The sequence below is a fragment of the Propithecus coquereli genome, unplaced genomic scaffold, assembly GCF_000956105.1.
Source record: "Propithecus coquereli isolate 6110/MARCELLA unplaced genomic scaffold, Pcoq_1.0 Scaffold17, whole genome shotgun sequence".
Lineage (NCBI taxonomy): Eukaryota > Metazoa > Chordata > Mammalia > Primates > Indriidae > Propithecus > Propithecus coquereli.
Genome location: NW_012141635.1, coordinates 5908087 through 5918800, shown reverse-complemented (window position 1 = coordinate 5918800; position 10714 = coordinate 5908087). Strand labels below are relative to the sequence as shown.

Here is a 10714-nt window from a genome sequence, read left to right as displayed (position 1 = left end):
TACAGAAATGACCTGTCTAGTGTTATGCTATCATAGGTAGAAGAATTGAGAGCTCCAAACCTGTGCATTTTTCACAGTGAGGTAAGTTTGGATAGAGCTTTCTCCGTAGGAACTAATTTTTTTCCCTACAACCTCCAAGTCATGCATAAGGAACTAATGTTTTTTAAAAAGCAATACTTTTCTATGTCACTAAACCCCAAAATATAACTGATTTAGTTCATTCTTAACTCACTCAATGTTTGATACTATAAGAAGAGATGAAAATGCCTTGGATAGGCTTTGATATAGTCTACTTTGAATATAATCTTTTACAGTATCAAAAATAAAAGTCTTTTATGGAGAATTGGGAAAGGTGATTTGTTTTTGCCTAGAATGATGATTATATAAATATATAGATGTATGCTGCTGTCTTTATAGTCTTGAAATTTGTGGAAGCCACAACTCAAATTGACTCATCAAATGCCACAGAGACCGTGAGCAGAAATATTTTGAAAGATATTACCTGAGGGGTTTTGCTTTGAGCCCAATTATGAGCAGACAGACTTGGTCTATGCCTTACCAATCTATTCTAAGAATTTATGGCAGCACAGGGGCTTAAAATATCAGTAGGCTTGGTAGTAAAGATGTTTTATTAATTATAAAACAATATGTTTTAAAGAATTGCTTGTATGAAAGTAAAGTTATCTCAGTTATCTGTACATGCATGATATATATCTGTGGCTTCAGAGAATTTTTAATGCCATGATTACATAGTTTCACTAAATACTGAGCACGCAAGTGTTGTCCGGAAAACATCCAGCCATTGTTAATATGATGAGAACAGTTACATGGCTGGATACTTTCCGGACAGCCCTGTTATTTCAGGAGCACTTCAATTTATCAGTTCATTAATATATATTTAAAGAATACAAACAAATTAATATGAAACGATTTAAAAATGAAAGCATTTGGAAATAAAACATGGATAACTTTCTTATTTTATTTTTTAACCTTTTATTTTTGGTTATATCCATCTACTTTACATTTAATAGTGTGACAAATCAAAAATTAACTGTTCACACAGATTATTTTACTTATTCTGAGCCATTGTATATATTCTATTAGGATTATTCCAGAAAACCTTCCACCTCTTGCTTGTGTGACCTCATTTTCTTGTTTAGATGTCTCAATCCAAGAGCAGTGTAAATAATGGGACTGATTTTTCTGGTTGGGGAGATGGTTGCATGAGTAGCTTATTTTTAAATCCCAGAGTCATTTCACAGACTTAGGCCAACTTTCCATATTCATTCTCCATTTCTTCCTTAACTAAATGCTGGGGACTCTATTCTCCTTTCCTACCAACTCTGCTACCACTCAACCTACCTTGGGATTCTCCTCAAAACTAATGGTGAAGTGAGACAGGATTTATTATGTTCCTCTAAATACCACCTATCTTAGGACTCTTAAAGTTACAAAGGCTCCAAAATTTTAAGAAAGTTCCTCCAGGCTTCCTTCTTCCCTCTCTGAATTTTCTACTTTTCCAGATCAGGCTAACTGGAGTTTGGATATTTGTTCCCCCCAGACCTCATGTTGAAATTTGATCCTCAGTGTTAGAGGTGGGGCCTAATTGGAGATGTTGGGTATTTGGGGCAGATCCCTCATAAGTAGATTAATGCCCTCCCTGATGGTGAGGAAGAGTGAGTTCTCATTCTTATTAGTCCCCTCCAGAGCCAGTTCTTAGAAAGGGCGTGGCACCTCCCCCTCTGGTGCTCTCTCTGCTTCCTCTCTCACCATGTGACCTGTGCACATGGCAGCTCCCCTTTGCCTTCTGCTGTGAGTGGAAGTAGCCTGAAGCCCTTACCAGATACAGGTGCCAGTGTCATGCTTCTTGTACTGTCTGAAGAAGTGTGAGCTAAATAAATTTCTTTTCTATGTAAATTATACAGCCTCGGGTATTCCTTCATAGAAACACAAATGGACTAAGATAGCAAGGAAGCTTGAGGGTGAGGTTAGGGTTCTTTTTAAGTGTTTTCTCTCAGAGAGATCACTTGTATTTCTGGCTGGTCCTTTAGATCAATGCTAACTGATTTTATGTGATGGAAAACAGATACATAGAAAATATTAGTATTTTTATGGTGTACATGGTATTACAGAAAAGACTGTGGTTATCCATGCCTGGAAGCTGTGGCTATCATAGGCCCCACCATGCTACTCTGAAGGAATAAACATCTCAGGCAGACCTGTAACCTATTCTCAGTGGATTTTCCTTTCCCTCTATTGGGAAGTTGCAACTTAAACAAAGGGAGCTATCTCTGGTGCTTTCCTGGAATGGGAGTCCCCTTAGACTACTTTTTTCTTTTCTGGGATATGGAAATTCAGACTATTCCTATTGGTTCATGTTGCTCTTTAAGATTCCTGTGCTGTCTGCCAAGTGGACAGAACTGGAGGAGTAGGACTATTTTAGATTTATTTTTCCTACTGAAATATTGTTCATAACTGCTGAGTACTAAGGTACTTTTGTATAAACATCAAGACATGGCTGTGCATGCCAGGTGTTGGATACATAGTTTTAGTGGACAAGAATTGGTTTCTGTTCTGAATTCAAAAGAAGTTTTTCCAATTCGATGCAATTACATTAAGTCCAAATATACCAGAGTGTTTTCTTTTAGGCTTAGGATAGTGAAAGACAATTAAATGCCTAAGAATAACTACTATTAATAGAAGTATTAACTTTCTTCCTTTATTCTTAGGATGGTTTGAGTCTTTTTATCCTTTAGGTCTCAGTTTAAATATAATTGAGACTTTCCATGCTAACTCATGTAAGTAAGTGCCCTTGTCATCCTCTCTTAGTCCCTTGCTTGCTAGTCTTTCTTAGGACTTTACATACATACATATTTATTTGTTTCTGGTATGTAAGTCCTATTAGAAATATAAGCTCCTTAAGAGCAAGTTCCATGTCCAGCTTGTTGCCTAACACAAAGAACGTATCCAAATTTGCTTAATGAATGAAACTCATGACCTTTTTGTGAAAATCATTTATTTGAAACATAAATTTTAAAAATATGTATTTTTCTTTATTTTTCTAATTTGTTTTATATATAAACCGAGGTATTCATTTTTGAGTCCCAATGTTGAGTAACATTTTATGTAAACTTTCCCTTTGTGTTATATGGCAGTCTAAATTTACATAAATCATTAAAAACCCCACAGCAGCACATTACCTACATTTGCCCGTGTTCCTTTCATAATTTTGAAACTTTGGCTTTTTCTCTTACCTGAAGTCTGGCAGCTTGGGCCTAATTTACATGCCACTAAGTATATAACTGGAAAAGAAAGTGAGGGTGCCCTGTATCAAAACTTAATTCCGAAGATCCAGATCGAAGAAATCGACCCACTTTTCTGCTAAGGGTTTGTCCTAAGAGGCGAGCTCTTCTCCTCTGGCCGCTCTAGCCAAGTTGGCCGACTGCCCCTGAGTACTGGACACAGCCTTCGAATCCCGAATTTTGGGTCAGAGTTACTTTCCAATTGTGAGGCACGATTTGGTGTGCATTCGAGACCGTGGACTCGGAGGTGCGCATTTGGGGCGTAGCCGAGCCATTTAAACCAGCGAATCCGCGTTCATCCTTCACCTCTTGCCTTATCTCGGCAGATGCTCCACGGATTTGCACGGACTCCCGAGTCTTGACCTTCCTCCTTCCCTCTCCAGGCTGCTCGGACAACTGGGGCAGCCACTTCCCAGAAGGGTTGAGGATGAAGTTGGAAAAACTAAACTAGGTCGACAACAGAGCGCCGAAACTCAGTTCCAGGGACGCTTCTGAGCGCCGGAGAGGGAGGCAAGTTGCACCCGCGCGAAGGGGGCGGGCCGGTTCGGGCGGCTCGCATTTCCTGTGACAGGGGCTGCCCCAGCTTCTCCCTCTCCCGCGGCGGCGGGACCATTTCCTGAATCGCTGAAGCGGAGGGAGGACTGGGGCGCGGCCCTACCATTAGCGCAGAGGGACGGGGGGTTCAGATAAGGAAAACTGGAGGGTTGCTGGGATAGTCAAGTAGGAGGAAGTTCTACCGGGGCTGGGCTTCCCCCTACACGGACAGAAACAAGACTTCTGTGGGCCAGAATTCCTCCTTTAGGCCAGGCCAGCCGAAAGTTCGCCCGGCCCTGGAGCATCCCCCCTCCCCGCATTCCCGAGGTGGTTCAGCCCGAGAGGCCGGTGTCTTTCCCCCAGTTTGCCGTTCACCCGGAGCGCTCGGGACTTGCCGAGAGTGGTGACGGCGGCAACATGTCTGTGGCATTCGCAGCCCCGAGGCAGCGAGGCAAGGGGGAGATCACGCCTGCTGCGATCCAGAAGGTGAAACCTCGCGGGGTCGGGGATGCCAGGCCCATCCCGCCTCTGGAAGAGACTCCGGGGGCAGGGCTGGGCTCGGAGGCGGAGGCGGGCCTGCTGGGAAGCGGCCGTACGGGAACCCAAGCCGCGGGCTGTGCCTGAGTGGGTGGCGGAAGAGGACGAACCGGTTTTTTTCACTGAGTCCCTCGCGCGTTTAGGCTTTTTTCTAATAAGCACTAAAGCCCAAACAACCGCCGCCTGATTTCTCTGGGGATGGGGCGGCGTTCGGGCGGCGGAGCGCGTGCGCCCGGCGGCGGCCGCGCTGGGAAGGGCTGTGTGTCGCGGCCCGCGGCCCCGCGCGTTGCTCCGGAGTTACTTTGGGCTCCCTGCCCCACCCCGCGCGCGGCTGCTGCTTGGTGCAGTCCCGACCTCGCGTCCTGGCAGGCGGAGGGAAGTCCCTGCGCTGGTCGCCGCCTCGCAAACTCTGGCCGAGTTGGCGAGCTCTCGGGAGAACTTGGGGGACGCTACAGGGAGCCTTAGTAGATTCTGAGGGGCCGGTGAGGAATAACCCCATGGACTTAGCGGTTCCACCCGTAGCCCCCTTCTGCATCACTCCTTATTGATTTACATCTGCAGCAAGTATTTATTGAGCAACTATTGTAAGCGCTGAGGCTACTGTGATGAGCCATGGCCCCGCCTTCCTGGAGCTTACAGTCTAGTGGTGGGGTTCAGTCGTGACCAATTATACAGTCGTGATACACAGGGCGCAGCGTCCTTTTTAGAGGCTAGTGTTGCCGCGGTCGTTGCCGCGTTACTGCCAGTGGGAACACAAAGGTTCTTTATTGTCCTCTACCCCTTGTTGCCTACGACCAAGGCAGTATTCTAAAAGTTACTTGTTAAATTTAGCAGTTTACCTTAAGTATTTTTGCTTTGTTTTATGCACAGGAGGAAGGATGAAAACAGGAAAAAAGAAAGTCAACTTTTAGTACTTCTCAGGGCACCTAGATTATGTTAATCGGTTTCTGTTTACTGTCAGGCTCTTTGGAGTGTGGCATTTGACATTTGCCCAACTGTTGCTTTATTTTATGAACAAACGGGCTTGGCAGTGCCTGGAAATACAGTGCCTTCACGTAGTGCACTGGGCTAAGTCTGCAGCCTGGCAAACGGTTCCTAGTACACAGGAACGCAAAACATGTTTCTGGAGGGGTTCACTGTTTTTATTTCTGAGCTAGAGAAAAGTCCTGAGTTTTTCTTTTTTTCAATAAAGTTTTTCTTACATAAGTCTTAAAATATTTATCATGGGTGATTAATTCAGAGAATGATCAGATATTTTTCATCCTCAGAAGTGAAGAGAAAAATGGATTCCAAATTAAAGGCCTATTCTACGGTGTAAGAGATTGGTATTAGATATATGACATATTCTAATAGCGAATTTTGTTAGGTTGAGAATATATGTTGTGAAATCGTTAGGTTGGAAATTGGATTAATGCATTTTAAGGACAATTTCTTTTTGTCCTCCGATGATTCTATTTAAGACATAAGTGCACTAATTAGAAGGGCCTGTTAATATTTTTTTCCCAGCAAGTGAAAATTGTGATTCATGTGCAGAAAAAAAGTCACAGTTAATGTTAAGTGGATTTTCGTTTTTCATTAAGAATTGATTAACCAAATTTATTGGGATAGAATGATTACGGTAGTGTGCCCACTACTTTTGTTGAATACTGGTAGGGGTAGGGCAGGTTCAGGAGGAACATCTCCTGTCCGTTGATCTTACAGCCAAATCTGAGCCCCTGAAACTTTAAGTGGTTTGCTCAGGCTAGCAAAGCTGGCACTAAAACTAACTGACCTTTTAATTGCTGCAATCAGTACTCTTTCCTCAGTGCCACCTTACTTAGATGAATTATTTAACCCTTAAAACCAAGATTGCTTTGAAGTATTATCAGATGATAGAATGATCAATTTATTTTATTTTATTTTTTCGAGACAGAGTCTCACTCTGTTGCCTGGGCTAGAGTGCCATGGCGTCAGCCTAGCTCACAGCAACCTCAAACTCCTGGGCCCCGTCGATCCTACTGCCTCAGCCTCTCGAGTAGCTGGGACTACAGGCATGCACCACCATGCCCAGCTAATTTTTTCTATATATTTTTAGTTGTCCCACTAATTTCTTTTTATTTTTTTAGTAGAGATGGAGTCTCGCTCTTGCTCAGGCTGGTCTGGAACTCCTGAGCTCAAACGATCCGCCCGTCTCAGCCTCCCAGAGTGCTAGGATTATAGGCATGAGCCACCGCGCCCTGCCTGATCAATGTTTTTGTTTTTAAACTTTTTTTTTTCTTTATATTATTTCTATTTTTAGTAGAGACAGGGTCTCGCTCTTGCTCAGGCTGGTCTTGAACTCCTGAGCTCAAACGATCCGCCCGCCTCGGCCTCCCAGAGTGCTAGGATTACAGGCGTGAGCTACCGCGCCCGGCCTGTTTTTAAACTTTTGAGACAATTGTGAGGTAAACTCAGTGTCTGTGATAAATATTATACATGCATAGAAATTATCGTATTTTATTATTATGCCATATTTGTAGAACCACAAAACCATACTGTTATAAAACTTGGAAACCGGTCAGCTACCTCATCAAACCTCAAACCTGGGTTGCAGTTTTCATGTCTTTACTTCACTGGATAAGGATGGAATTTTCTTTTACTACTACAAAGTGTTAGAATAATGCACACAACTCAGACTCTTAGCTTTTCGTCTTAACTGGCTAAAGCTTCTGTTACAGAGAGCAGAGCTAATTAAATGTTTGAATATAAAAGAAATTCAAATTTTTCTTTCTGGGTCTCAGATAGTAATTCAGAGAAAGAATAATTGGAATAGAGATACTATAAGATTATTGATTAAACATGATATCATTTCAAAGGTGTAAAATAAGATTTTTCCATGGTAAGCTATAGTATGTATAAAAAAGACCCAAGTAGATTGAGTTTCTGTGTAGATGAAACATTTCTGGAAATCTGAAGGAAAAATGTTAATTATTGAAAGTATGGTCCATATGAACTGTGCGGGTCCATATGAACTGTGGATGGCAGATTTTTATAATATGTAATGTTGGTTTGGGGTAACAGTATTTTGTTAGGGGATCCACTTTAGGGTTCTTCTACAAGCAGCGTTTACTAATGCCCTCCTTCCCTGTTTTCTAGTTTTTTATTTGATAAATTAGATTTATAATAAACTTTTTCTGATTTTTTTCAGATGTTGGATGAAAATAACCATCTTATTCAGTGTATAATGGACTATCAGAATAAAGGAAAGACCTCAGAGTGTTCTCAGTAAGACTGATGTGAAATTTTTTTGTATTCATTTTTCTGTATTGCTTACATTTTTTATTTTTTAGTAACAGCTTTATTAAGATATAATTTATATACCATATAATTCATCTCTTTTAAAGCATGCAATTCATTGTTATTAGTATATTCATAGAGTTGTGCTACTATCACCTTAATTAATTTTAGAACATTTTCATCATCCTAAAAAGAAACCATACCCATTAGCAGTCACTCCTCATCCCCTCATCCCTCAACCCCTGACAACCACTAATCTACTTTCTGTGTAGATTTGCCTATCGTGACATTTCATATAAATAGATTCATACAGTATATGGTCTGTTTGGGCTGACTTTTTTTTTCCCACTTAGCATAATGTTTCCAGGGTTCATACGTGTTGAACCATGTATTAGTACTGCATTCCTTTTTATTGCCAAGTAATATTCCATTGTACAGCTATACCACATTTTATTTATCTGCCAGTTACGGACATTTGGTTTGTTTTGGCCATCATGGATAATACTTCTATGAACATTTGTGTACAAGTTTTTGTGTGACTTTTCTCAATATTCAAATTTTCAAAAGAAAAATTTCTTTCACAGGGAGATGGGTGTCATTTTTTTTTTTATACTTCTTACCCTGCTTTGTAAAATAATGACTTCAAATTTGTGTATAATCTGATCTGTGGAAAAGTTAGCTTTTCATATATGTAGGATATTGAATTGCATTCATATATATGGTTGAGAAAGCAAAGTTTATATCTAATACATAGAGAATTGATTATCATTCTTAAGGACCAGACTTTCTTATTTTGAAGTGATATGTCTGATGTGGTAGAATAAGTTGACTATTTTATCAGAAGTCTTTAGGACAGTACTGTCCAGTGGAAATACAAATGTGAGCCACATATGTAATTTTAAATTTTCTAGAAGACACAGTAAACAAGTAAAAAGAAACAGGTGAAATTAATATTAATGTGTTTTATTTAACCCATTATTTCTAAAATAGTATCATTTAAATGTATAAATATAAAAATATTAATGAGATATTTTGCATTTCTTTCTTTCATACTAAGTCTTCAAAATCTATTGTGTGTCTTACTAGAATAATACATCTCATTTTTGGATTAGCCACATTTCATCATATCTAGTGGCTGCTGTTTGGACAATGTAGCTCTAGAATATAGTCATCCTTCTGTATCCGTGGGGCATTGATTCTGGGACCCACCTGCGGATACCAAAATCCACAGATGCTCAAGTCCCTGATATACAATGGTGTAGTATTTGCATATAGCCTATGTACATCCTCCTGTATACTTTCAGTTATCTCTGGATTACTCATATTACCAAATACAATGTGAATGCTATATAAATAGTTGTTACACTATATTGTTGAGGGAATAATGACAGGAAAAAAGTGCACATGTTCAGTATAGATTGCAACCACCTATTTTTTTGTTTGTTTTAATATTTTTGATGCATAGTTGGTTGAATGCACAAATGTGGAACCCGTGGATAGGGAGGACCAGCTGTATTTTATTCTCACTGTTGTTCTGGGCACGTCTCTCTTTCCTAGAGATCTCACTGGTCTATTTTTGGGCAGATAATTTCCAGCAACCCTGACTCTTGCTTTGCTTAGTTTTCATGCTGTGCTGGTCTCTTGCTATCATTTGATTTACCTTTTATTTAACTTAAAGTCTCCATTACTTTTTCTTTTTTTCCTTAGTTAAAAATTATTTTTTTAAATTAAAACAGTCATATGGTTATTGTAAAAAAAATCAAGTATGGAAGTTTGTAGAGATAAGTCACATTTTATATCCCACTGTCTTATATCTCTTCCCTCCACAGGGGTAACTGCTTTTAATGCTTTAAGTATGTATCTTTTCAAACATTTTTTTTTGGCCGGGCGTGGTGGCTCACGCCTATAATCGTAGCACTCTGGGAGGCTGAGACAGGCGGATCGTTTGAGCTCAGGAGTTCAAGACCAGCCTGAGCAAGAGCGAGACCCCGTCTCTACTAAAAAAATAGAAAGAAATTAGCTGGACAACAAAAAATATATAGAAAAATTAGCCGGGCATGGTGGCACATGCCTGTAGTCCCAGCTACTTGGGAGGCTGAGGCAGTAGGATTGCTTGAGCCCAGGAGTTTGAGGTTGCTGTGAGCTGATGCCGCGGCACTCTAGCCGGGGCAACAGAGTGACACTCTGTCTCAAAAAACAAAAAAAAAAAATTTTTTTTTTGTACGTTAACATATATACATTGATATCTGTGTAAACACGTGTATATAAATATTGTTTGTAATATTTATGTAGGTTACAGTTTTATAAATAGAATTATTGGGTCAGAGATCATGCTGAATTGTCAAATTACCCTGCAAAAAGATTGTATTGGTTTGCTTTCCCCCAACCAACCAGATTTTCAGAGTTCTGGTTTTCAACCATCTCTGCCACATTAGCCATCTTTAAAAAATTTTTGCACATCCAATTGGTGAAAAGTAGTATCTTTTTAAAAAACTTTTTCTTTTGAAATAATTTCACACTTAACAAAAAAGTTTCAGAGATAGTACAAGAAATTGCTGTATGCCCTTCACTGAAGTTTCTCAAACGATAATCATATTAGCCCACTTGCTTTATCATTCGTTTCTCCCCCATATTGTTTTTCTGAAACATTTGAGAATAATTGCAGATATGATTCCCTCTTACTTCTAATAACCTCAGTGTGTATTTCCTAAAAACAAGCACATATTCTTAAATTACCAGAGTATAATTGTTAAAATCAAGCATGCAATACTATAATCTTCAGAGTTTTTTTGCATGTTGCCAGTTGTCCTGTTAGAGTGTGTTTTCTGGTCCAGCATCCAATGCAGGATCTAATGTCGCATTTAGTTGTCATGTCTCTTCATTCGTTATACTTTAATTTGGAGCTGTTACTCGTCGTTTTGTTTCTTTTGTTTTTTATTTTTAACCTTTCATGATGTTGGCATTGTTGAAGAGTACAGACCAGTTATTTTGTGGAATGTCCCTCATTTAGAATTTGACTGGCGTTTCCCCGTGATTAAATTCATGTAATGCACTTTTGGCAGGAGTACCACAGATGTGATGCTGTA

At 40.0% G+C, this 10714-nt stretch overlaps 1 protein-coding gene across 1 annotated transcript in view; it reads left to right on the top strand.

Annotated features, from left to right (window-relative positions):
• Nucleotides 1-4166: 4166 nt before the first annotated feature.
• Nucleotides 4167-10714, top strand: part of SS18 (synovial sarcoma translocation, chromosome 18) — an 84923-nt gene continuing 78375 nt past the window's right edge. Inside the window, exons 1-2 of the mRNA XM_012641752.1 lie at nucleotides 4167-4322; nucleotides 7540-7616. Of these exons, the coding sequence (XP_012497206.1) occupies nucleotides 4254-4322; nucleotides 7540-7616 (146 nt within the window). The 5' untranslated portion in view covers nucleotides 4167-4253. The remainder of the gene's footprint in view (nucleotides 4323-7539; nucleotides 7617-10714) is intronic.